General features: G+C 52.2%; 9 protein-coding genes across 9 annotated transcripts; 8 read left to right on the forward strand and 1 right to left on the reverse strand.

Annotated features, from left to right (window-relative positions):
* The first annotated feature begins 90 nt into the window (after positions 1-90).
* BJX67DRAFT_3563 (putative proline permease) lies at positions 91-2,330 on the forward strand. The gene has a single exon (XM_071029377.1). The coding sequence runs from the start codon at positions 407-409 to the stop codon at positions 1,934-1,936; it is 1,530 nt and encodes a 509-aa protein (XP_070891318.1). The 5' UTR covers positions 91-406; the 3' UTR covers positions 1,937-2,330.
* On the forward strand, positions 2,331-3,528 carry BJX67DRAFT_3544 (uncharacterized protein). The gene has a single exon (XM_071029214.1). The coding sequence runs from the start codon at positions 2,725-2,727 to the stop codon at positions 3,322-3,324; it is 600 nt and encodes a 199-aa protein (XP_070891319.1). The 5' UTR covers positions 2,331-2,724; the 3' UTR covers positions 3,325-3,528.
* Positions 3,529-4,289: 761 nt separating this feature from the next.
* BJX67DRAFT_3537 (putative PHD finger and SET domain protein) lies at positions 4,290-7,453 on the forward strand. Its single transcript, XM_071029141.1, has one exon. The coding sequence runs from the start codon at positions 4,595-4,597 to the stop codon at positions 7,349-7,351; it is 2,757 nt and encodes a 918-aa protein (XP_070891320.1). The 5' UTR covers positions 4,290-4,594; the 3' UTR covers positions 7,352-7,453.
* A 447-nt stretch (positions 7,454-7,900) lies between these two features.
* On the forward strand, positions 7,901-11,073 carry BJX67DRAFT_339166 (origin recognition complex subunit 4). The gene is made up of 3 exons (XM_071027642.1): positions 7,901-7,954; positions 8,007-9,684; positions 9,736-11,073. The coding sequence occupies exons 2-3, from the start codon at positions 8,239-8,241 to the stop codon at positions 10,351-10,353; spliced, it is 2,064 nt and encodes a 687-aa protein (XP_070891321.1). The 5' UTR covers positions 7,901-7,954; positions 8,007-8,238; the 3' UTR covers positions 10,354-11,073.
* Positions 11,074-14,591: 3,518 nt separating this feature from the next.
* BJX67DRAFT_3820 (uncharacterized protein) lies at positions 14,592-15,769 on the forward strand. Its single transcript, XM_071033130.1, has one exon. It carries the CDS (start codon positions 14,937-14,939, stop codon positions 15,705-15,707), a length of 771 nt encoding a protein of 256 aa, XP_070891322.1. The 5' UTR covers positions 14,592-14,936; the 3' UTR covers positions 15,708-15,769.
* A 3,830-nt stretch (positions 15,770-19,599) lies between these two features.
* On the forward strand, positions 19,600-21,937 carry flbA (developmental regulator FlbA; the record flags this gene model as incomplete). Its single annotated transcript, XM_071031823.1, has 4 exons — positions 19,600-20,280; positions 20,366-21,494; positions 21,547-21,734; positions 21,788-21,937. 4 exons carry the CDS (start codon positions 19,600-19,602, stop codon positions 21,935-21,937), a joined length of 2,148 nt encoding a protein of 715 aa, XP_070891323.1.
* Positions 21,938-22,515: 578 nt separating this feature from the next.
* On the reverse strand, positions 22,516-24,489 carry BJX67DRAFT_3643 (CDC73 C-terminal domain-containing protein). Its single transcript, XM_071030167.1, has 2 exons — positions 23,653-24,489; positions 22,516-23,596 (listed from the first exon to the last, which is right to left on the reverse strand). The coding sequence occupies exons 1-2, from the start codon at positions 24,313-24,315 to the stop codon at positions 22,862-22,864; spliced, it is 1,398 nt and encodes a 465-aa protein (XP_070891324.1). The 5' UTR covers positions 24,316-24,489; the 3' UTR covers positions 22,516-22,861.
* Positions 24,490-25,333: 844 nt separating this feature from the next.
* On the forward strand, positions 25,334-26,202 carry BJX67DRAFT_376165 (lytic polysaccharide monooxygenase auxiliary activity family 9 protein; the record flags this gene model as incomplete). The annotated part of the gene is made up of 2 exons (XM_071031824.1): positions 25,334-25,646; positions 25,712-26,202. 2 exons carry the CDS (start codon positions 25,334-25,336, stop codon positions 26,200-26,202), a joined length of 804 nt encoding a protein of 267 aa, XP_070891325.1.
* A 482-nt stretch (positions 26,203-26,684) lies between these two features.
* BJX67DRAFT_376166 (PaaI family thioesterase) lies at positions 26,685-27,288 on the forward strand (the record flags this gene model as incomplete). The annotated part of the gene is made up of 2 exons (XM_071031825.1): positions 26,685-26,789; positions 26,869-27,288. The coding sequence occupies 2 exons, from the start codon at positions 26,685-26,687 to the stop codon at positions 27,286-27,288; spliced, it is 525 nt and encodes a 174-aa protein (XP_070891326.1).
* Positions 27,289-27,374: the final 86 nt, after the last annotated feature.

The following is a 27,374-nucleotide window of genomic DNA, read 5'->3' on the forward strand; positions in this document are numbered from 1 at the left end:
GATTCTTTCGCCGCTACTCTTATTTGTTTTATAGACTGCGATACCCATCATCTCAGGTTTCTCGAGCATGACCCTCTCTCCTACATTTTGTCCGCTCACCTTTGTCGCATACCCCAGTCTTCATGCTCCAACATCACGGCTTTCTCATTGTTAGTTATTGAGGCAGGAACGACTCGAGGACTCGGGGCTCTTCCTCAAAGAGATATCGATTTTCCCTGAAAATAGCAGGCACCATGCAACCTAGGGTAGGAGGGCGAGGGCAGGAGCTGTTTGCCATCCACCTAGCGTTAAAGCTCCCCTTGTTCAACCCACCCTATTACACCAACTACCGACTCGCCTCTAGCTCCCATCGTATGTGTACGATCGTTCCTAAAGTTATTCCTCATAATCATTCTTATCACAAATCATGACGATCAATCCTACCCTCGGAACGGGCCTATTCATCGGAACGGGGCAGGCACTTGCGGTAGGAGGGCCTGCATCTCTCATCTTCGCTTACCTATTCTTATCCACCTTGATATACTGCGTGACAACAGCTATCGCCGAGGTCTCGTCTCATTCCCTCGCCCGAAATGGCGCCATGGTCGGTCACACGTATCACTATGTATCCGGCCACCTGGGGTTTGCGGTATCCTACCTCCGGTTGTGCTCGCTTTCTGTGTTAGTCCCCTTTGAGGTTACAACTGCGATGGTCAATCTTGGACTATGGACGCCAGGCCCCGATATCGCGTTACGCATGGGCATTGTCATCGCCGTGATATTCGCCTTCAATATGTTACCCGACAGGGTCTTCAGAAGGTCACAAGCGTTCTTCACGGGCCTGAAACTCGTGACGACAGTCGGGCTCATCATCATCTCGTGTTACATTGCGATCCGTAACAACCCCAAATCATCTGTGAAGGGATTCTATTACTGGACTCAACCCGGCCCCTTCAATGAATTTCTAGTCAAAGGTGATCTTGGTTGTTTTCTTGGCTTGGTGTACTGTCTGCTCTGTAGCACGATAACTGTCGTATTCATTCCAGAATTGACCGTGCAGAGAGCCGAACAACACGATTCAGAACCAGGGAATAGCATCTTCAGGGCTGCTAGGACCAGCAACCTCACCTTGTTCGCGCTTTACATCTTGAGTGCCCTAGCCTCCACAGTGATGGCTCCATATGATGATCTCTCACTCACGAACAATGGCACTGGTGCGGGACACTCACCCTATACCGTGGGCCTCAAGAACTCTGGCATCAAAGTGCTGCCACTTATTGCGACTGGGTTGATCTTCATTTCTTCAGTGGCTTCTGGACGCTCTTTTCTCCATCTGTCTTCCCGTATGCTGGCTTCCATGGCGGAGACTGGCCACGCTCCCGCCATGTTCTCAATTCGCAATCGTTGGAGTGTTCCCTATATATCTGTTGCTGCTACAGCCGGAGCTACTTGGTTGACGTTTCTGTCCATGGCCATGTCGAGCTCTGCTGTGCACAACTACCTAATGTTCTTTATTACCACCTCGGGCTACCTGTCCTGGATGTGTTCATCGATCACATATCTCCGCTTTCGAAGAGCAGCCAACCTTGCAGCCGTTATGCCGCTACATCGTTCCCGCATTCAGCCTTATGGAGCTTGGTTTTCTCTCGGAACCAGCATCCTGTTGATTCTGCTTAACCTCCTTCAGATCGCCATTATTCCCCGCTACCGGTTCAATCCACGAAATGCGATCCCTGGCTATGTTGCCGTCGCTATGTTCATCTCTATGTACCTCTCACACTGGCTCATGACTGGGCTCCGAACGCAGACTCCGCAGCTAGAGGCGCCGACAGTTGAAGACCGTGCCGAAATAGTTGCAACTCGAACCAGCGGCCAAGCCCTGGAATTGGAAATGCGGAAGGGCAAGGGCGGTAGATCGACTCCAACTGCTTCGGGTGCTGGATCACCCTCACGCTGAACAACTGGTTAACCATTTCAGGCGATTGACTCGAGGGTATCACCACTCGTGTTTTCGCTGATCGCTGTTTCGAGTATTGCATGTTATCTTTCTGTACCACTTATTATTATACCGAATATTGTTTCCAGGGGCCCGGCGCTAAGTCCTTATTGAGTTCTACTGAATTGCGTCTTTCTTTGGACGCTAGGGCGGAACGAATACCTCGAAAATCTTTGTAAAGTCCTTTTTGTAGGAATTGTCCCGCGAGTCAGAAGCTGGAATCGTTACCCAGGAAGAGTACGATCATAGTATCAGTACCAGGAGTCTATAAAGAGCCTAAGGCAGGAAGGAAGTAATCCCCAGTCCTGTCGGTTTTTCCTCTGCCGCCCTGTCTTATTGTTTTTCGCCACGCACGGAATTCTCTCCCCTCAGCAGACGATAAATCAGGAACACACTACTTGATGCCTCCATAATCTCCCGTCTTCCTCACCAGCTTCCATGATTTCTCGCTTGCCTTCCCAGAGTATTGGTGGTAATTCTTCCTTCGATTTCGATGGACAGCGCCGCCACTGGTTCTTGATGGGTAGTAAATCCTGCACTAAGGTGTTGGCCACCTGCTCCTTCTACCCCTCTATGTTTCTCCTCGCTTCTTTGCACCGCTCACGAAGAGATCATGTTACTCGGCTCAGATGACTTGCTTATTACTACCAACGACTTAGCCTCACTCCAAGGCTCTGTCCTCCTTTCAAATCTTTCCCTCTATCCGATACTTCACTCTCTCTCTACCCCCCGCAAGATCATGTCATCCCATGTTACCGACTTGCTCTTTATGCTGGGTCTATCATGATACACACACAGCCCAACCAGCCTTGATGGAAGCCCGATTCCTTCGAAGACAATTCATGCCTTCCAAAGCTACTCTTCATATCAAGCTCCAGGCATATCGTCAACGTCCCCCAAACTTTGTCCCCGGTACTTCGTGCGCGAGATCCACCTCTTCTGCGTCCCCTCCACCATCCCACAATCTTACCATCGCACTTTCACAGAGCCTCTCTGAATCTCACTACCTAGCCACCCCGCGTCTGGCGTTGCTATCGTGCTGTCTACTAACCAAATGTCAATGTCGACATCCACAAAGATCAACATCATGTCCACTTTCTATCTCGCACAAGCGAGACAGCAATATTATGTTGCTGACATCCAAAGTGCCGCCCGCGAGGTGTGTCCAAAGTCTCGACTCCCAGGAACGCCCAGATGGTTCCACTCTACTTGAGGGTGCAAAATCATCTCTGTTCGAGGATTGCCGAGACTCCCAGTGGCTCACATCGAAATCATTCCATCTCCATCTCCCTTCTCACCTTCCAGCATGCGAACCACCAGTCTCTTTTTGTGCAATCTTCCCACCATGATCGATCTCCCTGTCACCCTTGGTCAGGCTCCCAATCGCCAGCGGCCTCAGCTTTGACTGAAGAGAGTCTTGGCAATCACATCTTCCCTCTTTGGGGCTAGCGTGATCCACTGACTCCCACCATAACCAGCGACCCTGTGGCCTCGAAACGCAGGCACCTACCCTCGTTCTCCCCTCCCCTTCCGCTTTGCGCTCGCAGTTCTCCCCTCCTCGTCGCTCCCGTCTTTCTTGGACGGACTTTCAACCACCATTATGCTTTTGCTTTTTTTCTTTTCTCCGTTTTTTCACCCTCCCTAACGGCCATCCAGTACAGAAACGCCTCCTCTCAAATAATCAGAGGTCAATCTGCAACGCTCCTCTTGATCAACCAGGCCACGGCCTCCCCAGAATCAGGATCGGGTGGGAAAAATTATTCCGCGCTTTTCCTTTTTGACCTTGGGTCTTGGACGCGCCGCTTGAATGGCCCGTTTGTGGCTTTAGCCTCTGCCTCTCTCTGCTCACGCTTCCTCCTCTTCCCTTCCTCTCCTCCAAACTGTCGCTTCTTTCGCTCCCTCGACTTGACTCGACTCGACTGATTACTTTTTTCTCGCTTGTCTCGCGTCGCTCCACCATCAGCTGCAGCCCCCGAGTTCATCCCTCCGTCGTTCTGTCTCTTCCACATTCTCGTCCCTTTCACCCTCGCCTTTTCCTCCCTTTCTTCTCTCGTATCTCATCCTTTCTCCTTCACTTTCTCATTTAGCCACCCTATCCCTTTGGCTTCATCATCGCCATCTCTCCCGCCGTTCACTTCCTCTCCATGCGATTCATGCCTCGCTCGCCCCCTTACATCCTTCGGACCTCGACCCTCAATACATTCGTCTTTGCCTACGGTCGCAGACGCCACGATAGACGACACCCCTTTTGAAGTCGCGATTCCATTGACCAGCCGTGTCGCTTATTTTTATTTGATACATCCTCAACGCAAAATTTAGCCTCGAAGCTGTCGAGTGAAGTCTAGACCACACGCTGTTCTGGCTTGGTAGTGCGTCTAGCTGGCCTTCCATCAACTCGCAAAAGGCACCATACTGCGGTATCTTGCACCGAGCGAGAACCTAATTGAACAGCATATCTTCCGTGCTTCAAGGAGCGAGGTGTTTCATTAGGCGAGACGTTACATGGTACTTGTGATATGTTTCTAAGGATATAGGTGATCCTCGCCCACCGCACAGCCTTAAAATACAGATCCGCGCACTTTGCATTACTAGCCGTTTGAGGGGGTGTTCTGTCGGATTATGACAGAGACCTCCCCAGTCGCCATCACGCATCCAACCACGGAGCCTTACCCGGTCACCACCCCTCTGAACTCACCCATCGTCAACGGCACTGTATCAGACTCGGCTGCGCCCGAAGATGAGGAGGAGCCGTATACTATCAAATGCATCTGCGCGTTCGAGGATGACGATGGGAATACGGTCTTCTGCGAGGGCTGTGAGACATGGCAGCATATCGTTTGCTATTACCATAGCCAGGCCGTCCCAGATGTCCACAACTGTGTTGACTGTGAGCCCCGTTATTTGGACGGTCGGCGTGCCACTGACCGGCAGAGACGCCTCAGAGAACAGAGCGATGGCGGTGACCGGAAACCTAAACGATCGGCAGCAGCAAAGAGTCACAAGAAGAAAGCAAAAGAGCATGGAGATCAGGTAAACGGCTTCCATCAGCGATCTGAGTCAAGCAGTCGTGACCTCCCCCCATCAAAGAAGGCAAAAACAAGTCATCGTGCTTCTGGCTCGGTTAGCTCATTGTCTGGAGTTCCTACTCTCGCCTCTGATGCGCGCAAGCGCACCGCAGCCTCCATGAGCCCTGCCAAACCCTCAGTCCCTTCTATTTCCCGTTACTCAAATGAGTTTCTTCACCTTTACGACCGTGATCATGGCCATGTGGATATGGAGGGTAATCTTTTTGTTAATCTGACCCTTGCAGCGGATCTAGCCTCGTGGGTCAAAGATCCGACAGCGCTTGCGCGCGTAGCGAACGGTCGCGCAGCGGATGAGATATTCACTCGGTCTGGCGCAGCCTTAGATCGGTCTCATTGGCCTTATCTATCCCTTGAGTCGATATCCGACTCCAACACCGAGATTGATGGCAAACACCCCACTTGGAAGGTTCTCAAAACGCAAAATCGGGTTGGTAAAGACGAGATTGTTGGGGAGATAACAGGCAAGATTGGTCTGCTACGCGATTATTCCCTGGACCCTAGCAACCGTTGGCAGGAGCTACGGCATCCCGAACCTTTCGTTTTCTTCCATCCCCAACTCCCAATTTACATCGACAGTCGACAAGAAGGAAGTATTCTTCGTTATGCCAGACGCTCGTGCCGTCCGAATGTGACGATGAAGACCTACATTACGAACGAAGTGGAATATCATTTCTGCTTTGTCGCGAAGGAGGACATACCCCCAGGTTCGGAAATCACCGCAACATGGTATCTTGACGCTCAGTTGTTTGGATCCACCAACGGTCTTGTTAAGCAGGAGCCCGGGGATAGTGTGCCAGAAATTGCGGCCACTTGTATTAGCAACGTGCTGGCTAATTTTGGTGGCTGCGCTTGTGTTCCGTCACCCAATTGCCTCCTTTCCAGTCTAGATCGCCGGCGGTATCCCAAAAACTCGGATGGGAGCTCGAAACAAGGACATGCAAAGCGGAGGAAGACTAAAAGCAAGTCCAATATAACACCACCAGCAAACAACAGCCGCGCTGGGAGTGAAACCATCAAGAACCTCGAAGAAGACGACCCTGTGGATAGCCGGTCTGCGTCAGGCTCTGCCCGTGGACAGACGCGGAGCCGAGACCTGACTCCAACCCTCCAGACCCCCACCGACGTTCAACATACCTTTGGGGATTCTGAGCTTTCCGCACGTGAACGGCGTAAGATTGCAGCAGCGGAAAAGAAGTTTCAGCAGCTGGAGCAGGATCAGCAGGCATCCCACAAACGGAAAAAGCGCGTCAGCGGCCAGTCCACCCAAACAGCTGGGACGAGTACATCCGATCGACAGTCGTACTCGCCCCCATTGTCCGCAGGCCGCCACAGCTCACCACGCAAACCCTCGTTTCCCAGCACACCCGAGACGCAATACCCCTCTAGCCATTCTCACTATGTCGACTCAGCCGTCCAAGCGGAGTTGGATTTTGCGCGTGGGGAAATACCCTCTACGCCATCCTCCAAACGGCCTAGCTTTACCCCCCTAACCCAACGCCTCCTGAAACGATGCCATATCGATCGAGTCCGGCTAGGACAGACCAGCCTCCAACAACCACCCTCTCTACTTAACAATATTGCTCCTTCCGGGGCAGTGGCTTCTAGCTCGCATGGGGTTCCTACTCCTACAGCCACAACGCCAAGTGTATCTGGCGAAAAGGAAGATGTGGAAATGCAGGATTCAGAGTCACCCACAGGCTCATTGGCACGCCTACAGACGCGGAGTGCAACTGTAGAGACCTCACCGTCCATTGGACGGGGCACAGGGAAATCGCTGCCGCCACCACCCTGGCCCTCCAGTGCCGCACATATTACTCGAATACCAGCGCACAAGGCCAGAAGTCCCCGGGTGGATCTCCACGTGCCTCTTCCTCAAAACACTGCTACATCCCTCCCGCTTGCTACCAGTCCAAATTCCGCAATATCGTCGACTGTATCGTCCCCGATCACGCTGGATCCGTCCTCGCAGAATCCTGGAAACGCATCTCCCGGGGCGGGAATGGCTGCCCCTAGCCCCGTGAAGAAGAAGCTCAGTCTAGGTGACTATCTCATGCAAAGAGGGTCATTGAAAACTCCCGCCTCTGAAAAAACGCAGGCACAAGCCACTGCAATGCCACCACCCACTCCTCCCACTCAGCCGTCAGAAAAGCCAGATAGCTTAGCCATGACAAACAGTACGCATCCAGAAGCCGGTGCTTCAACTCAGACGGACGATCCAAGCTCCTTGGACGTCGCAGGAAAGAATCTACCCGGCTCTACACAGACTACACATCTCCCCTCTACGTCCTGATCATTCTCTCCACCTTCTTTCCGAAGACCCAGTCGGGTCTCTGCTACCTTGACGAAACATCTGTTCTTTCTTCTTGTCTTTATTACTGCTATTTTTTTATTCACTTGTAAACGATTGGAATGGACTGGCGTTCAGTCATGGGCCTGGGCGTTCTTTTTTCTGGTGATAGGACGGCGTATTCGGCGTGCTGGAAGGAAACAACTAATGGGTTACGGAATCTCTCTGAAACAGGGATGGCTATGGAGTACTACGATCCTTGCGGGCACCCTTTTGCTTCACGATGTGTCCTTAACTATCATTTACCTCTTCCAATATAGTATGAGGCTAACCCGACCTGTCGGGCTGCAGATATACCCGAGTGTGAAGGCTTTTAAGCTATCCCAGCTTCGCTATATATTATTCGACCTTAAAGTAATGATAGTTGTAGACCTGTCATAGCAGTCCGTAGCTCCGCTTTCCAAGACTCTGTTGGCGTCTGAACTCACCTGACTTCATGTCACGCACGATGCCCCAGGCAAGCAAACTTCGTGCCTGAACAAACCATCAACTTGACAAGCAACCTCCCAGAGAGCCAACTCTCCACACAAGAACTCTGAATAATTGGTATGTATGATTCTCACAGTACATATATCTAGCAGTCTTACTGACCGCCCAGAAACGCCGTCTCCGCAGCCCGGCCCAACACGATAAATCGCATTCACTCCGCACCCGACCACCCTTGTGCTCTTTCCAGCCGACCCTAAGGCGCATCCCCATGCAATTGAAGCTTCACACACCTTAAGCCAATTCCTCGTTTGCGCATCTATTCACCAACTCGCGATACCGAGCCACCGCGCGCGTCTATCCCTTCCTCTACCCGATCCGTAACCGGACCGCACACATCAACAATGAGAGGCCCGCGCTCAGCAAAGAGAAGGCGAGTGTCCGACGTGTCCATCGTAGATGGAGACGGCGACTCCGAGATGCGAAATGACGCCACGCCACACAAGGATGGCTCGAACGAGGTGGACAATTCAACGCCTTCAAGGGTGGGACTCCGATCAAGCGGGCGACAACGAAGGGCGCCGCCGAGGTACGAAGGTGAGGCTGCAGCTACGCGGACACAGTCCGCTAGGAAGTCGAAGGCTACGCCTACGTCTGCGTCTACGCCTGCGCGGACAACGCCCAGGAGTACACGCAGGCGGTCGCATATTTCGGGGACGGAGAGTGAGGAGAGATCCGCTTCAGAGTCCGAGTCGCCGCAGCCCCCGGCGAAGGGGGGGAGGGTGAGCAGGGCGAGGTCGAAAAGGGCTTCTGTGCGGTTTACGGGGGCGGATGATACTTCTAAAATTGTTGATGGGGATGAGCAGTCCCCGTCTCCGGAAGACTATCAGGACGGGCTGGATGATCTTGTGAGTATGGAGCTACAGCAGGGTTTCGCCCAGGGGAACGTGCCCGGGACCGATGGTGTTGGGGTGACGGCGATGGAGGATGCTCTGCCTGCGTATGCTGAGCAATTTCAACATTTCGCCCAGAGCGGCTATGCGAAAGAGGTGCGGTTATTGACAGAAGCAGTTATTGAGAAGTTGAATGGCAAGCGGCTCGTTGCGCTAAAGGGACTCGAGAATGAATACCACAAGGTGCACCAACTCCTCGAGCAGACCGTTGCTGTTGGAGAGGGCAATTCTCTCCTCCTTCTTGGGTCACGGGGGTCAGGCAAGACAGCTATTATCGAGACTATTGTCTCATTGCTGGCAAAAGAGCACAAAAGTGACTTCCACGTCGTCCGGCTAAACGGCTTTTTACATACTGATGACCGATTGGCGCTGCGTGAGATATGGCGGCAGCTCGGACGTGAAACTGAGACCGAAGAAGAGGCTGGCAAAGTCACCAGCTACGCGGACACTATGGCGACGCTTCTTGCGCTCTTATCACACCCCGAAGAGCTCCACGGTTCTACAGACAACCAAAATGGCACTACTACAGCGAAGTCAATTATCATCATTCTAGATGAGTTTGACTTGTTCGTCACCCACCCACGTCAGACGCTCCTTTATAATCTATTCGATATCGCCCAGGCCAAAAAGGCCCCATTGGCAGTTCTCGGAGTTACCACAAAGGTGGATGTTACAGAGATGCTGGAGAAGCGAGTCAAGAGTCGTTTCAGTCATAGATCTGTATATGTACCCCTCCCGAGGACGTTTGAGGTATTTTCCGACGCTTGCCTTGCTGGGCTGGATCTAGAGGACGGTGAAACCCCAGGGTCACTAGAAGGATCCGACCCCGATGAGCTGTCCACCGCCAAGTCCGCGGTCTGGAAGACGGCATTGGAGGGGTGGAGAACATATCTAAGGGTAAGGCACGGCAAACCCGTTTCACTATAAAACAAGCTTATGCAGTAACAGGGACTCTGGGCCGACCCGGCATTCCAAACCCACTTGCGCACCATATACCATCATACCAAGTCCGTCAAGGAGTTCTTCACAAGCGCCTTGATTGGTATCACAGATCTACATCTCAGCACCACCACCACGGCCATCCAAGTCCCAACACCGGCTACGTTCTCAAACAACCTTCTCTCCTGCCCCGATCCCGCGCCACTCCCCTTCTCAGCATCAATCACCGCATCCGCAAGCCCGTCCTCCCTCCCACTCTCCTTACTCCTCGCCGCAACCCGCCTCACAGCCCTGTACGACCCGGGGTTCGAAACTGCCCAGACCCAAGACCTTACCCCCCTTGCACTCTCCTTCCCCGCCGCCTATGCGGAGTACGTGCGGCTCCTGACGTCGGCCAAAACCTCGGCCTCTGTATCCGGTGCGTCCGTGACTCCAGGCCGTGTCTGGGGACGGGACGTCGCGCGGGAAGCGTGGGAGCGGCTCGTAAGCTGGGGGCTTATCAGTCCAGTTGGTGGGGGGAGCGGGACAGCGGACGGACGGATGTTCCGAGTCGAGATCAGCTTCGAGGAAGTGGTGGACATGGCCGGGTCTGGAGGATCATTGGGCAGATGGTGGCGTGATGGCTGAATGTAGAACTCCCGAAGAACAGCCGAAGTGCATCGTGCCTTCCTAATTAGGCTATAGACTTTGTTTCACCCGCTCTGTACCACCAGAGAAGGAGCGATGGAAAGTGTCCGAGACGTCTGGTTGCAATCGCGCCCGACGAGTGCAGGTAGTTACTCCAAGAAGTATCCATGGATTTCACACGGTGAGCACTAGAGTCATGAAGGCGTGGTTGGTGTTTTGGTTGGGTCTGGGTTGCGGTCCATGCGGATCCTCCAACAACTTCGATCGATATATCGAGCGAGATACCATGAAACTTGGTATCCACACGTATAGTCGTTTCAGAACCCTCCACATCAGCAATCTGGTCGGGCGATAGATGATCATACCCTCTGTTCGATCCTCAAGGATTCAGAGCCATTCCATTCCTAGAAGGCAATCCCGAAGAAGTGAATTCAGACCAACTCGAAGTACGCAAATCACATCTGAAGACTTCAACATACGACGAAACCCGTGTACACCACAACCAACGCCCCCTTCATAGAGGAACGCAGACCGAGAATGGTATATTGTCCGAGAGAATCAGCAGCCGCTGTATGAATTACTGACTCCGTCCCAGATCTGAGCTGCCGAGCGAAAGTTCATCGATGAAATAAACCTTCAAACAAACCGACCAACCAAGCTACTCACTAGTTCAAAAGAATAATAATATTTATTGTTATTTATATATTTCTTATTTTATTTTATGTACGGCAGGCTCAGGTATGGACGCGGCAAAAAGTATCTCTCAAACAACAAACCTCACATCTCACGTCAGGACCTCCCACTTGGGGATTAAGTGACGACAAGCGTATTCTGCATATTCAAGTGACTCTATCATCTAGCACGTCTATACTGTAGACCAGCGTCTCTCCTTAGCACCGTCAAAATCTGAAATCGGGGTAGTTTCGCGGGATATCTACAAGTTTGCTGTCGCTGCCGAAAAGACACCCAATCGATCCGTTAGGCGACATAGTACTTCTAATGAACAATAGGACACCCACTACCGTTCTGATTTCAGCACTAGAGTACCTCCCAAGCCACGCGTTCCACTTACAACCGTTAATCTGCCACTTGCACGCCGCGCAAGTTCCTTGCCAGAACCCAGGGATACGAACACTTTCCTTAAATACCCAGTATCACTGATTGGGATTGCGAGCGGGGAAATGTGTAGGCTTATTATTCACCACAGAGCTGTTGGAATTTTCCGCTCGACCAAAAAGAGTCAATCCCTCTAGTGAAAGGCTCATTCTGGCTGACAAGAGTTTCCGATGGCAGTGGTGTCGGGATTCGTCAACTGGGCAGTAGTCCGAATCTTCGCGGGTGAGGGATTCGTGGGGATGGCAGGTGATTAGTTGTCTGCAGCGCTCGGTGCAAATGAAATAGGGGTTTCTGTTGATGGTATCCAGTCCAACACCCTCTGTCGGAGTAACTTGTCTTCCACCAGGTCGTCGTCGTCGCCTTCGAAACGCAGGTCGAGATCCTGGATCAATCCGGATGCGCTCATGGAAACAACTCGCGCAAGGTGCCAGGCCATTTCCACTAAAGCAAAACCGGGGAGGGGAAGACGTGCAGGGTCTGTTGTTCGAAGTGTAATGATGCTCCCGGAAAATAACCCTCGAGTTTTTGGCGACTCCTCGCACGATGAAGTAGTCTTCGACCCCATCGTGGTTCCTGGTGGACAGAGATATGTCACAATTGGGATGGTTGTCTCGTAGCTGTGCTTGTAGCGGGGGAGCCAGTGGTTCTCTTGTAAGGATGGCCAGCCTCTGTGAGCTGCAAAATGAGTGGGAAGATGCACTCGACGAAGCAGGAGTCGAAATGGGAGAGTCGAAATGGCTTTTGGGTCCATATTCGGGGGACGACAAAGCAGCTTTGTATGGCTAACAGGACTAGCAGTGGAGATGTAGCAAATTGACGCACCAAATCCAGGAGAATATCAACAGAGGCAACCTGGCAGCATGCCCAGAATACCGGCACATCACTATCATCCTATATGACATGTAGCTTCTTTAGGACGCGGGTCGATGAGCCACGGCTAAGCGCGGAGGTAAGCAATCAATGGGATGAGAGCGGAAGAAGAATCTGAGTTGCGAACTAGGGTCTATCGAGCGATATTTATGCCTGCGAGGAGGCCTGCGATAGGCCTTCACTTCAACCATATTAGGAAAGAGCGATTGAATGAATGAAGCGAAGTGAAAGCGATATTAGGGAGCTGGCGAAGAAATGGTGCTGGTACAGTCGGATGATGAATTAATCCATCACTGACGATCGTTTACACGTCGACACTTCTTGTTTGCAGGCTTTGATTCAATCAGTGTCGCTCATAGCATCAGGCCAGATCATGCTTGGGAGGAACATTCATCAGCATGGCGCAACGGACTCTAAGAATGCTTGTCTACTCGCCGGGGCAGGTCGAGATTGGCTCTTCCGCAAGTAAGAGGCACAAGAGGTCGACGAGGACACAGAGAGCGCAATCCAGCACCCTCGCTGTTCTGCAGGTGTCCTGCCCTGCCCTGCCGTGCTCAGCCCAGAGGTCACGCAGCAGCCAAGCAACCAAGCCACGCTGCGGAGCGAATGTGAAGACGAAGAAGAAGCAAAGAGAGCCTCCGGACTCTCCGGAATTACTTATTCACGCCGTCTCGTCCTCGGCAGCCGCCAATGCCAAGACTGGACCTGTTGATTGCGTTGTTACACTGGTGTTCCGACGAGAGACTCCAGCATGCCTCTCGTGCGACCCGGGCTTGGATTTGGAGCGTGCATGCGTGCATGGGCAAACAAATTAGGTGTGGCCGTGACCTGGGAGAGGGACTTGGGCGGCGGAAGTTGCGGAAGCGGGTTGCTGGATTATGTTTATGCTTATGTTTATGCTTATGGTTTCCTTTGTTATGTCGAGATTCGGGGCGAGATTGAAGACAGGGGATGCTTGCCGCGGGTGAGGGGGTTGTTTCCTTGAGGGATGGTAATCTGGCAGGATGGTATCCCTGTCCGTTGCCTGGGGATGCCTTTGGCGCTTGAGAGGTTCTCAAAGATTGCGATTGCTGAGAGAGAATCTGTCGTGTCTGCGCTAATGCACGACATTCATTTGGTCCGTCTCGACTCTGGGGCAGTGGTGGGAAATTGACACTGGCTTTTCGCTGAGTTGCAGTATCTCGTGTCGTGCCGTTATTGGGATGGCCACTTCGATCGACCACCGGAACATTCTCCTCCTGCGAGTCGCATGACAAGCCCGATCCCACAGCCAGAGAGAAGAAAAGTGCCTTCAACTCCAGCCCAATAAAATCTCTCTTACTTCATTTCCGAACAAAACTCGCGATCCTTCGCACGTGAATTGTGAAGATAACTTCCATGTCCCGCCAAGCCAGGGCTAACCGGATGAAGTATGACGACTAAACTAGCCCCCTGTCCTGAAAAAGAAGGGGTCAATCTGCCAAAGTTCGCCTTTCTCGCGTGGACAGCAAGGATCAGCGTCTGCATAAATTCGGATTACTAACGTGAACAATTCTACAATCCCACGCTAACCAGTCCTGTGAGCCTTAGGGCTCGGGACAAAATGATGATGAAGTCATGATCCGGCGCTTCCCCCTCATGATTCCTCGGGCCTCTCAGCTCTTCCAGCCTCTTCGTATCTGGGCTTGGTCTGGCCTGGCCTGGGCTTCTCTCGTTCCTTTGGCTTTGGCGGTCGGGCTTGATCCCAAATGGTCCCCAAATTCCCGACGCTTCTGATCGGGGTCTTCAATTCGGCGCGCTTGAGCCGATCTCCGTTCCCCCGGTTGCTAACTTTTCCTTCACTTGCCACCCGGCTGGGAGGGCTCGATCCGTGGTTCCTGGAGAAGAGTGTGCATGCTTTCACGGCTGCGCGGAAGAAGGTTTACTAGCGCATACATGAAATACAGGCGGGGAAAATACAAAATGCGGTGAACCGGATTTGGGATCCGCTGAGGATCCTCACGTGTCTCCTGGAGGGAAACTTTGAGGGACAGCTCAGAAGCTTTCAGCTTTTTCCAGGCGTGGTTCCGCTGAGTGTTTCCGACCGTGGAGAATATCCATGGATGATTGTGGTCAGCAGTGCAGCACTCCTTTGTGTAAGAAAACTCAAACTCAGCCTTGACGCGTCCTTTTCAAGACTTAGTATCTCAGCACCAGATACATTGTTCTCTCTCCTGATTTCTTCTGCTGCATTTGCGGAATCCGGTTAACTCATCGGGGAGCATACCCGTTTTGAAACACGGCGCCAAGACACGGGAGATTGGACCTGTTCTAGCTGCCTTCCAGAAGCTTTCCAGAAGCTTTCGAGAATTTTCTAGTGCCTCAGCGCTTTGTTTGAGCCTTGCAAGCAAGGGGTGCATAATATTCATCCCTCACTCCATTTCATGAGCCCACAGATAGATCAATTCATTTCCACTCCCATGGATGACATTGAAAAGTGGACCACGGGGCGCGGTGTTGGTTCCGATGAGCTGATCCCGTCTCCCTTTCCCCTGCGTCAAACCCGTTCCTCGCATTCACAAGATCACATGGGAGGGTGAAGAACCCCAGGGCGGTCGGGGTCAAGAATCCCGTCAGAGATGGAGGGAAAAGAAAAGGGGAACATTCGAGACATTTGGGATCCTTCGATCCTCATGTCAGAAGCCTACTCAGTTGGAACAGAATCGTACCTGTCAACTCAGGAGGCGGAAAGAGAATCCATCTCCATTGTGACTTGTGCGGACAAGGAAGCTTCAAGCCATCGCTTAAACTTCGTCATGGCGCTTCCCACCACGCAACATGTCGTTATTTTAAGAAGCAGGAAGAGCTGTCTTCGCCGGAAGGAGGATAAATCAACGGGGCTTTGGCGTTTGTTGCCGAGTCGACTTGTCTCAGCCTCTCAGGGAAAGGGAATCAAGGGACTCCCAGGGTTCACGACTCGGTTTGAGGGAGCCGTTGAATTCTCGAAGATAAACATCTCCACCGGGTGGCGACGTTTGCCATCTTTGGGGACTCTTTCCATCAACAGTGGACTTCTGAGGTTTCAGCGTGGCGGAGACATGGCGCAATGGCGGGAGGAGAGAATCGAAGGGAAAGATATTGGGGGCCTGATGATGGCATGTGTGCTTCGGAGAGACTTCTCAACGCGGGCCAGGAAGGATCCGTTGATATTCTTGACGGCCTTTACTGGTTGTGCTGTTTTGCTGGAACCATTTCCTCTGATCGTTCGGCAGACGCCTTCTGGAGTCATTCTGGTGAGAGGGATGAAGAAGGCTCAGACATCAAACAGTCCAAGACGCAGCAGCCAGGAATGGCCAAGTCGCCCGAGGAAAAGCAGATTGGCGGACAAACACATGGAGCACAAGGTTTGACGGGCCATTCTTGATGCCACGTGGTGTTCCATCACATTTCGGAAGAGGGGCGCTATTTCCAAGGTTGTCTTGTTTTCAGGCTTTGAAGACCCACCGCTGCTTCTGCTACCCTTTGTTTCAGAGATCAAAAATCCGAAGGCAACTCCAGTGAGGCAGAGCTATCAAGGCGAAGCAGTTTGCTGAGGAGCTTCTGGGAATTGTTTGTCCCAAAATTTCCGGAGACCGCTCTCAGAAGAAAATCATATGAGACAAAGATGGAAGGAGTGAGAACTGCCCGCGGGCGGGCAGGTGTGGGATATGACCCACTTCTGCATCTGGCTGAAAGAGGGAGCTTTCTCTCTTGGCCCGCCCGGCCCAGGGCCTCAACGACGACTATTGGAGTCAATTTCCCGAGGACAAACAAACCGCCTGAGAGCCACTCTGTCCCACCCATCTTCGGCCGGAGGGTGTGGTGTCTGTGCTCGAACAGAACTGGATGTGGATGGACGGCAGATTAATATTGTGTCATCCGCTCAAAGACTGCCGCGAGCGACCTTTTGAGGCTCTCGCCAGCCGCCACTCCCATGATTCATGACTTCGTCTGGCAATTTGTCTGTTTCAGGTATCCCGTCCTGTGTCGGCCTCCGTCGTTCTGAGGTTGGGGCACAAACGGAGAGTGACGTTTCGAATCACAATGGGGCCTCGTCATGGAATGACAGATTATGAGATTGGACTCCCCGTTCTCTTCTGCCGCTCAGTCTGACCCATGGCTGAGTTGATTAAAGTGTGCTTGTCCGCGTTTGTTCTCCATCTCACCCTTACACAATGATCTGATTATTGGAGAAATTCTAGTCCATATTGTAAATACTGAGAGCAGGTGAAGATGAGTGATACGGCTGAGCCTCGACCACAAATCTGACAAAAGTTCGCGAGGGGGTTGCTCGGACCTCGACGGAATCAGAGAGCAATGAACTGGCGGTGATGAGTCTCGAATGCTGTCTTTCGCTCTTCCAAACATCCTGGCTCGGGCTCCGCCACTCAGCTTCTCACATTTATCCTTGTCTTCGGATGCATTGTCTGTTGATCAGTGATCGTCATTCAGCGCTTTGGGTTTGTGAGTCTGTGTGTGGTGACAAAGAATTGCAATGCTGACAAGGAAATGTCGGGCTTCTGCAACAATATCAAATGCACTTTGCTCAGTTTCTGCTCGGAAAGTCTTCCTGTCATGGCTGGTCCGAATGGAAACCTCGCACAGGACAACAAAAACCGGGCTAATGACTGTCCCACAACCCAGGCTCGAGGCGAGAAGGCTGAAAAGAGTGTCATGCTCTGGAATTTTTCAACTCTCATGAAGCAGGTGGGGATAGCCATGCGATGGCATGGAGCAACGTTCACCACCTTGCTCTCTTTCGCCTTTCAAAAAATGATTTCCTGGTGCGATTCTTCAATTTCTGAAGATGGGAAAGGTTCTCCATGACTTGCATGTTTATCATCCTCCTGGCCTGTACCTGAAGTTGTTCATGATCCCTGGTTAAAGGATTGGGACCTCAAGAAGAATCGCAGAGAGATCAATTTCTCGGCGACTTCCCTGCTGTGAAAAGGAAATTTCTTGCGTCTGGCAAGCCTGTGGAGCCCGTGTGATGAGACATCGAATCCGATATTTTGGGGCGAAGAAATATCGCAGGTCGCGGTCGGCGCGGCTCTTCTTATCTCGCCCTGACCGCGCGGTCGCTTCTTCGTCCACCGATCTCTGTCCAGTTGAGAACTTGGGAAAGGCAATTGGACCGTGCTGGTGATTTCGGACGAAGAAGGAACGCAGTGGTGCTTTGTGATTGGAGCGAGTGGCAGAAGTGGACACCGATCAAACGCAATTCTTGCCAGTGAGACTGACAACGACGGGCGACTCATAACTCACGACCCAGGCCGTGAGTGTCCACCAGGCAAATCCTGGGGAAGCGAGCAGAGGTCGAGGGGAAACGATTTCACAAGGAGATTTCGTGCCAATGGCGAAGACTCGTGAGACGGCTCAAACGGCGAGTCAAAACGGCGGATTGAAGCCAAGGCGCCTGCGCGATGGCCACTTTCTTCCACGTGGACACACGTGGAACCGCATGGATCTCTCACTAGGTAATATTTGGAAGTCCAAAGAGTCATCATGGATCGCGATCCCTCAAGCTGCTCAGCCACACTAAGTCTGATTAGCGTCATTGAGCGACTGGCGTCTGAACTGTCGAGTGCTGTCCTGGGGCTGCTCGATGAGAGTCTGGAGAGCAGCTGGGCCATGGCCACGGAATTCACGATAAACGAGTTTGCTTCAAGTTGAGAAAATGAATCCTTGCCAGGTTACATGACTCGTAAAAAGCAGAAAACAGGCCTTGATCTGCGCCTGCCAAATGCTTGATTCACGTGATTTTGTTGGGTCTTCATTCGCACTGTTTCACAAAAAAAGGTTCTTTGGCGTGCGGATTCCACGTGGGCAGGAGGGGTGCTCCTCAACGGAGCGAGGGAAAGATTAAAAGTCTTGCGAATAGCATCATCAGAAGATCCATTCTGGACGGACGGTCGAATTAGCGTTCGTTGACGGGTCCTCCAAGGAAAGAATTGACACAAAATCTTGCCTGAGAAGTCGGGGTGGGCACTGGCGGGGGAATGAGCCTCTGAGAAAATTACGTCTAGTCTGTGATGGGAAAGGGTCCGAGGTCAAAGAGGCGAAAAAGCGTGCTGGTTGGCTTGTTTGTTGGCTGGGCAGGCCCCGTTCTCCCCGGCCGTCCACTCCAGGGCTTCCAAGGTTCAAGGAAGGGTTGGAAGGGTCATTTGCCTAAAACGGAAGGTGCTTAGAGTCGCGAGATCCCCAGCCCGGCTCCGGTCGGGGCTGCCGTCTCAGTTTTTGGTGTCCATGTTTTGCTGAGAGCCGGACTCTGTTCTTTGGGACATCGTTGCCTGGGAAGTGACCAGATTTTCGTCACCTATCATTGTCGCGCTTCAACAACTTCGACAATAATCGAGTGGACTGCGAGCTTCAGAACCATCGTTTTGGGGCAAACTGGGTTGGACTTGCCCGAACCCTTCTCAGGAACGGATACGGTTACCACTGCCGATCGTTCGCCTTCAACTCGGCGGGGCGACAGGAGAAGATAAATTACCGTATCAAAAATACAGTCTACTATGACCTCCCAGGGCCAGCTGCTCTCAGGAGGGTCAGAGTTGACAATTTGAAGCGTGCTTCATATTCAAGCTCGGGGTAGCCAGGAGCACAGTAGCCTGCCAAATTCTCCTCGATTTTGGTGTCCGACAATGGGTAAGGATTTGACAAGCGATCAAAGTCCCCCAGTCCAGGTCTGGAGGGAGGCCAGGTTCTCTGATCGGCCCAGAGGGCGATCCATCCACTTGTCTCCTCTTGGCCCACGTTGTCTGGTGCATGAAACCGTCCGCGTGCACAGTGGGTCAGGAATGACAGGCCGAATTCTTCACACCCCTGGAGAAGGAAACATTTTCTCTCTCTCTCTTCATGCTCTCTCTTGACAAGGGAAAGGCTGAAGGAAGAGAGACCAGTGACTTTTGTCAGACTTTCAAGAAAGTCAGAAGAAAACCTCCTTCTCTCCTCTTTTCACCTTTCCCATTCTCTGCAGTCTCCATTTCTTGTTTGATTTCCTGGTGTCATTTCCAAGGTTGACCCTGACAATTTTCCCTTTTCCATTATTATCCACACTCCGCCCTCCCTTCCCTTTTTTTCCCTCCCTTTGATCCTCTCACTTTCCTCCCTTTCCCTCCCCCTCCTCCCCGAAGAATAATTCTTTTTTTTTCTTGCTCATTTTTCCCCTCCTGTTTTAGTCTGATTTTTATTTGTATTTTTTTACCCTCCCATTTTTTTGCCCTTATTATTCGCCCACCCTTCTGGCTCACACACTCTTCAATGCCAACCATATCTTCCGCACCCATCAACCAAGGATCCCCTCCCTCCTCCCAACTTCAATATCAGCCTCCGCTTTCCCAGTCTTCTTCAGCTGTTGCTGTTGCTGTTCCGTCTTCTTCATCAACCGTCGACTTCGGTCTCCCTGCCTTTCCTCCCACCTCTTCCTTCACCACCTCCGACCTCCCCGCCTCCGTGTTGGCCGAACCCTCTCCATCAGTCTCGGCAAGCACTCCCGGCTTCACAGGCTCAGTCGTCGGCTCGATCTCTCGGCGGAACCGACGCTCTTTCGCTGCCCTTGCCCGAGAAAAGACCTCTAGCGCACTTGCAAACCTCTCAGCTATTGGGTCGACGGGGAACTATCCTCTCCGGCAATCCGCTTCCTCTGGGAGTCTCCAAAAGCATTCGCGAAAGGCCTCCCAGCTCAGTGTCGGCGAAGTACCGGGCATTACCCCACTACCTCCCCCATTATCCGACAGCGACGGCCCTACACCACTCGAATCCGTCTCGGCAGTTGCGGAGCATCCAAAATCCACTAGCGAAAGGCGCCGGCAGACGATTCAGCTCGTTCCTCCGATCTCCGAACAAAGACCGGACCTTGTGGCCAATTCCTCTCCAGCCAAGATGCATCAAACGTCGTCGAGGCTGTTACGTATGACGGAAGATGACCGACCTTTTACAAAGGTATTGATTCCACTGTCGATTGGGTTGCGACAAAACAACGCATTTCGGAAAGCAGCTACTGACAAGCGTCTTTTACCGCTCACAGGATTTCATGGACTTGTTTTCCACTCTCATGGTCAGCCTGAAACTGGATTCGCACCGTGTACGATTCACGAAATACGACCACACCTTCACATCTGAAGAGGCTATCAACAATCTGGGCTCTCTCAAGTTCTCCCAATCGAACCGTATGCCGGACCCGAAGGACCCGTCTCGAATTGTGACCACTACGACAACAACCACATTTTCAATGGCCAAGGAAATGGCGCGTTCAGTATGCCAGCGGTTCGTTGATGCTCGCTTCATCGAATCAGTGGACGGGAAATATTCGCACACGTTCCCCTTGAAGGGCGCTCTGTATCAACTCACTCCCAAGGGCATCAATATCTTGCAGAGATTTTGCCAAAGAAACGGAATTACGGCGCGCCATGTCATCGACGTTTTGGAATCGCCCCGCAACACGATGCAGCTGGTGAATTTGGAACGAGATACCGAAACCGATAAACTGTCTCACGACCGAGCGACAATTGAGGTTATCTTCCGCCGATTCGCGGGACAGGACGGGCCCAATGTGAAAAGTAGTGTATCAAGCTCAGATTCGGATTCACTAAGTGACTATTCCAACGGTTTGGTTGGGGTTAAAATGGCGAAGGAACGCAAGATTGGTGATAAGATGTTCACCAACACCTTTACCGGAAAGGGCGCCGTCGATTGGCTGATGGACTGTTCCACCACTATCGAGCGTCGGGAAACAGTCTTGATCGCAGAGCTTTTTGTCAAGTATGGATTGATCGCTGTACTACAGGAAGACCGCACTATAGCCCAGCTTGAAAATTCCTTGGTTGCATTTCAGCCCTCCAAGAACGCGATATACGGCATTACTGACCGTGGTCAACGAGTTTGCGGATGGCTTGCTCGGGATAAATCTCGCGATAATTCGACCTACGACAGCCGGGGCATCCCAAGGGATTCCAATAATGCACGCTTGAATCACATTCTACATGACCCTGCATTGCGCCTGCTATTCCGTGAATTCCTCCGCTTCTCCCTCTGTGAAGAGAATCTATCATTCTATATCGATGTCTCGGAATTCACCGCTCAGTATCACAAGTACGAGAAGGTGGGCCATTTCAAGAAACCTGATGCTGTGCGGGAAACACTGGCAGCAGCGTATGGTAAGCAGACTCGCTATTTTTAGGAAACTAAGCCCTAGCTAATCTCGTCAAGGTCTTTACAATGCATTTTTGGCCCCCGGATCCCCTTGCGAGCTCAACATTGACCACGCCCTACGCAGTAGTTTGGCGAGCCGCATGACTAAAGCCGTTGGGGACGATGAGTCGATGTTCAAGAGCTTGCAGGAGGTTGTCCAACTCTTTGAGATGGCGCAAACATCGGTTTTCAAGTTAATGTCTAGTGTAGGTGTTACTGAGTCTATGGGTCGTACTGGTCGGATACTAAACCGTAACAGGATTCGGTGCCCAAGTTCCTGCGTGATCCGAAGTATTCTGCGATCCTGCAAGAGCACGACGTGGATGATTTGATTGGTGGCTCAAGGTCTTACTCGCCTACCCCGGGACCTCTCCCAGAACGATCGATGAGCCGTTCCGCACGTCAATGACAAGGATTTTTAACAAACGGTGGTGGGTAAGTTCCTCACGTTTGCCCGATGGTACTCTTTTCTCGGCAACGAGTACTTGTGACACGACACTATTCAGTAATCCATCACGTCTGCCACGAACGCTTTCCGCATTGTTCCCGATACATACTTTCCTGTCCACACTTGATACATGACGCCAATTCCCCTCTCTGGCAACCTGTTTTTCGCGAAACATCACGAGATACGAGGCCATGGTCTACCGATCATGTGATAGAGATACCTTCTTACTGAGCTTTTTGTTTGCTTCTTTCATTCTTGTTATCCCTCCTTTGTTTGATGGCTGTCGCGCAGAGAACCTGGACAGAGAGGGCTGGAACATTTGATTGTTGAGCAGCATTAGAGTGGCGTTTTACTCTTTTCTCATTACATCCCTCTGGCATACCTGCATGATTTAAGACCTATCTCCCTTTTTACTCATTTTCTCTTGCCTTCCTCCGTTAGTTTCCTTTGTCCCAGACATTCAATATGTAACTGCCTGTCATATGTCCTGCATTGAGCCTCGATTTTTGCATCTAATCGCATTTTCAAGGGTACAGCGAGCGCCTAGGTATGGCCTTCCGAGTTTCACCTCTCCCCTACTCCTGCTCCTCCTGTACACATAGTCTGACATGATCTGCCTACGGAAATGCAGAAAATGTTTAAGAATTACCTGGCCTTCAAGCAGATGTCCAACGTGTGCGTAGAGATGTGACAATAATCTTATATTCGTGTTGATTGTATAGCGTTCGTTCCTCATATCGGGCCCCCCGAAGAGAAAGGCGTAGGTGAAATAAACTATAATGTAGGCAGGTAATTGGGAAAAAAAGAAGAAACGCCAGGGTCCACAACGCCCATGTACAATTCAGACGGGCTTAATGATGAAAGAAGGGGAAAGAATTCTTTTGTCTACTTCGAACCCCACCCGCGCAATTTCATACCTTCCTCAATGGCAGTCCAGATACCCTCGACGACTTCACGATCCCGCCAGCGCCCTGTACCCTGGACGCCACCCTTGTCGTCCCAGCGCTCCACGGAGAAGCTTCGTACGCCACGGCCCCAACCCCGGACTTCTCGCGGGATATCTTCCCCGCGCCACCCAACGTAGACACCTGTGGCATGTTTGAAGAGTTCCGGGGGTGAAGACCACTTATATGATTTGAATTGCCAGGTTTGGCCGGTGGTAAAGACAGCGACGAGGCGCTGCCAGTAGTCTGGTTTGAAATTGGCGGTGCTATCGACGAGGATGAAGCGGGTTGGTTTCCGGGATTGGCCTTGGGAGCTGACGGCGCGGGATGAGGAGGTGGAGTCTGAGATTCCAGATAAGGGGCGGTGGATGTATTGGATGTTGCTGGAAGCGCTGGGCATGGCTAGTGTGGGATGGTCGGGGGGTACGAATGCTCCGTCGCCGAGGAATGAGCGCACATTCGACATGCGGATGAGGGAAGAGGCGGAAGGGGAGAGGAGGATAATGGGGTCTTGGGTTTTCGAGCTGCCCTTGCGAGGTTGAGAGAGACCCGCTGATGGCGCCGGGGCTATAGCGTGCGGCTTGGTTCCAGGTTTCGCACCTGGGGGATATTGACCTGTTCGCGACCGATTGCGTCCGAGGAAGGTCTCAGCGATTTTCCGAACGTGCGAAAAGTCCTGGATTGCCTCGGGTTATCATCCGGTCTTGTTGAGGCAGGGAAGATTTATCTTACTGTCTGCTTAATACCCCGAAGAACACTATTGCGGTCTCCTAGCTTCCGCTCCGCGTTGTATATCGCCTGAAGCCGAGGGTCAATAACCTTCCCACCCTTTCCAGCTGCACCTCCAGTTGCAGGAACGGCACCGCTCGGAGCAACAGACACGCCCACCGCGCCAGAGGCAATGTTAGCGGATGCCTGAGCCTGGGCGGTGGACGGGGCAACGCCCGCCACACCCTCGAGTGGTTTGATATATTCACTCTCATCCGAGGCGCCCTCTAGCCAGGTGATGAGATCCAAGCGCTCAACGAATGACAGATTCTGCGCCTTTTCTTCTGAAACTCCCTCGCCGCGCTCCTTCTGCGTGAGTGCCTCATTCAGCTCTTGTACTGAGGCGATGTATTCCGGAATCGCGACATCTTTTTTCTTGTACGCGAAAAAGATTCCGCGGAGGTCGACAGGGGATTCGGAGGAGCTAGAGATAAAGCGCGTGGGCGTATTCAGAGCAAGAGTCTGTGGTAGTGGGTGTTGGAAGTATAGATGAGTGGCTTTCGCCAAATCGTCGGTTGCAGTCTCAGTTGAGAGGTCGGAGGAGGCCGTCGGGGTGGGCAAGATGCCTGATGCAATGGCGCGACGGAGGGCCAGGAGGGGATCCTGAAGTGAAGGATCAGTAGCCATTGTACGTGGCGGGAGGGCTAACGCTCCGAATGGCCCTCACAATGAGCCCGGAAGGAACAGGGGAGGAAGAGGAAGAAGGTTGGAGGGATCCAAGTCGTGACAATCAGACTTGCGCTTCAGGTCGAAGGAAAGTTTGGTCACGTGATATGACCGGCATTTCCACACGCAGCAAGCATTCTCGTCATTGCTCGAAGCTTCACCTCTCCACAAAACCATGCCTTGAAGCCACCAGCCCCGCTTTCATAGCTTGATCTTTCTTTTTGGAGCAAAACCGTTGATATGAAGGGAGGACAAATTCATTGCGGCGGAAGTCTGAGTTTCCCCTCGAGACTTCGTCACTTCATCACTTCGTCGTGAAATATGGCTCCTGTCTGCAAACCTGAAACGTCCGAGGGCTACCCGGTAGTTTCAATGGCGGAAAATTATTGACTCTCGACACTCGACCAATTTCTCCGACAGATACTTGGATTCATCCGTGGTCCACCAGAGGGGCCGCCTGCCCCCCGTCTTCACGCCCAAACATGCGAAGGACATTGGAAATGAAGCCTAATCGGGCCGCACCAGTGTCGCCGGCCCATAAAAGACTGGAGGGCTCACTGGAGGTTGTGGTAATTCCTCGCAATTTGGGCCAGCAGGGAACCGATTGCTCGGATCCGTCAATGGGATCTTTTGAAGAAACGATAAAGCTGGTGCATTCCAAAGTTATATCAATCCGGAGTCGGTTCCGCTTTTCTTGGGGTTTCGTCCTGGGAGTGACGGCGCGCGCCGAGGACCGGCCGTCCACTCGGCTCTTTGTCAGTAAGGATTAATATATCATATATACAGTTGCATTCCGAACTGATGATGAAATATCCGAGAAGAACATGGGCGAATGTCCGGTTATTAGGAAATTAAGAGATAAATAGTGCGATACGAAGAGTATAAATCGGATGATTGATCCAGACGCTATGGCTTTCCACCTCGCTGCATGATTTTCCTAACCGTTCACGGGTCTCATCTTGACTTGCTTCTGTGAGACATGTCGCGCCTTCTCTTTGCCAGCGTCTTCGCCTCTCATGTACTCGGCCATGGTCATGTTAGCAACATTGTCGTAAATGGCGTCTCCTATCAGGGATGGGATGTCAACTCCTTTCCTTACATGGAGGAAGTGCCGTTAGTTGCATCCTGGGGCACGCCTAACACCGGAGGAGGTTGGCCAGACAGCGGCTACAGTGACCCGGACATCATCTGCCATATCGACGCAGTTAACGGCGAGGGCTCTATTCCGGTCGCTGCTGGCGATAGTATCAGCCTCCAATGGACGCAATGGCCTGATACCCATCACGGGCCGGGTAACCCTTCCTGCCATCAGCTCTCCTCGATTCGAAGTACGTCAAACTGATATATCAACTTTTAGTGATCGACTACCTCGCGAACTGCGGCTCCAGTTGCCAGACGGTAGACAAGACAACGCTCGAATTCTTCAAGATTTCCGAGGTCGGACTTGTCGATGACACTACTGTCCCCGGATTCTGGGCTACGGACGAGCTCATTGAAAACAACAGCTCATGGCTCGTCCAGATCCCCGAAACCGTTGCGCCGGGCGACTATGTCCTTCGACATGAGCTGATTGCCCTCCAGGGTGCCCATACCGAGGGTGGAGCCCAAAACTACATGCAGTGCATCAATCTACAGATCACCGGGAGTGGGTCGGCCCAGCCCGAGGGCGTTCTCGCTACCGACCTGTATACCTCTACTGATTCTGGTATTCTGGTTGATATATTCAAGCCTTTGACTTATACCATCCCTGGACCGAGCCTGATCGCTGGAGCGACCCCGGTTGCGCAGGCGACTTCCGCAATCACTTCCTCCGGAACTGCAATTGTGCCAGGTGCAACGTCAGCATGAACATTGCGAGCTACGAATATCCAAGCGTAGCGTCAATATCTTGGGGGCCGGCTCGCCTCACTTCTGTTCAAATCGTATATTGTTGTCGTGCGCCCATTAGCCCTTACGAATCTAAGAACGAGATTTATCTCAAACGAAAAATAGAGCAGGATGCAGTAGTCCCATCTTGACTGTCGACTTTCTCAGGGGTCCCAGAACCAAACTTTTATTTAAACTCGTACAAGTATGTAAAGTTTATGGGAGAACTCCGGACGCAGATTTAAATGGAACTTGAAGCTAAAAAGCCTCAATCTGGGGATCACCCGAGAATAGAGAACAAAGGGAGCCGAGTCAGCCTCGGCAACTCCAACACAGCGGGCAAAGGCTCCTGGGGGCGTAATCTCCCCGGACTCCTGAACTCTCGTTCCTTCGAGCCCTTCCTCAACTCTCATTATCCAGCCGGGGGAAAGGAAGACAGAGAGAGACAGACATAATAAGAAAAAATGTCACCAAACCCCCCCGCCATCCTCCCGCCCGCCAGGCCCCTTGACGAGTTTGAAAAAGAGGTATACGGGATCGTGCAGCACCTCGCGACACGCGATGGAGAGGTACGCTCATTCCCTCAATACCCTCACAAAAGACGCCTAAACCCAGGATCGTGAATTACTAACTTCCACACGCAAAAAGGTCTGGGACATCGACACCCGCGCCCTAAACCTAACATTCGAATCCGCTACGCGCGACCCGCCCCAAATCAGCTACCTGCTCACCGTGGCCCCGAAGCACAGCAACCTTGTCGGCAATCTGCACGGCGGGTGCGCGGCGACGCTCTTCGACGTGCTGTCGACCATGATCTTGGTCGGGGTCTCGAAGCCCGGTATTTTCGCGTACGGCGGGGTGAGTAGGCACTTGGATGTTACGTACCTGCGGCCCGTGCCTGTGGGGTCGACGGTGAGGCTGACTTCGCGGGTTGTGCATATGGGGAAGAGGTTGGCGCTTCTGAGGTCGGAGATTGTGAGGGTTGAGGATGGCGCGGTTTGTATGCTTTCGGACCATGAGAAAGCGAACACGGATGCGGATTTTGATGGGGGTAATAGCAAACTATGAGCTGTCTTTGTTATATATATATAGAACTAGACTTGCGAGATTGGTTGACGATACCTCTGATGATGCGGATTTTGGGAATGCGACAT

Source organism: Aspergillus lucknowensis, assembly GCF_044049455.1.
Source record: "Aspergillus lucknowensis strain CBS 449.75 chromosome Unknown BJX67scaffold_1, whole genome shotgun sequence".
Taxonomy (NCBI): Eukaryota; Fungi; Ascomycota; class Eurotiomycetes; order Eurotiales; family Aspergillaceae; genus Aspergillus; species Aspergillus lucknowensis.

Bases quoted from the DNA above. Each gene is read 5' to 3' on its own strand.
- BJX67DRAFT_3563 (XM_071029377.1), top strand. From the start codon at position 407: ATGACGATCAATCCTACCCTCGGAACGGGCCTATTCATCGGAACGGGG.
- BJX67DRAFT_3820 (XM_071033130.1), top strand. From the start codon at position 14,937: ATGGAGGGAAAAGAAAAGGGGAACATTCGAGACATTTGGGATCCTTCG.
- BJX67DRAFT_3537 (XM_071029141.1), top strand. From the start codon at position 4,595: ATGACAGAGACCTCCCCAGTCGCCATCACGCATCCAACCACGGAGCCT.
- BJX67DRAFT_3643 (XM_071030167.1), bottom strand. From the start codon at position 24,315: ATGGCTACTGATCCTTCACTTCAGGATCCCCTCCTGGCCCTCCGTCGC. The intron at 23,597-23,652 runs GTAAGATAAATC...GAGGCAATCCAG, and splicing joins TTCGGGGTATTAAGCAGACA to GACTTTTCGCACGTTCGGAA.
- BJX67DRAFT_339166 (XM_071027642.1), top strand. From the start codon at position 8,239: ATGAGAGGCCCGCGCTCAGCAAAGAGAAGGCGAGTGTCCGACGTGTCC. The intron at 9,685-9,735 runs GTAAGGCACGGC...ATGCAGTAACAG, and splicing joins GGTGGAGAACATATCTAAGG to GGACTCTGGGCCGACCCGGC.
- BJX67DRAFT_3544 (XM_071029214.1), top strand. From the start codon at position 2,725: ATGTTACCGACTTGCTCTTTATGCTGGGTCTATCATGATACACACACA.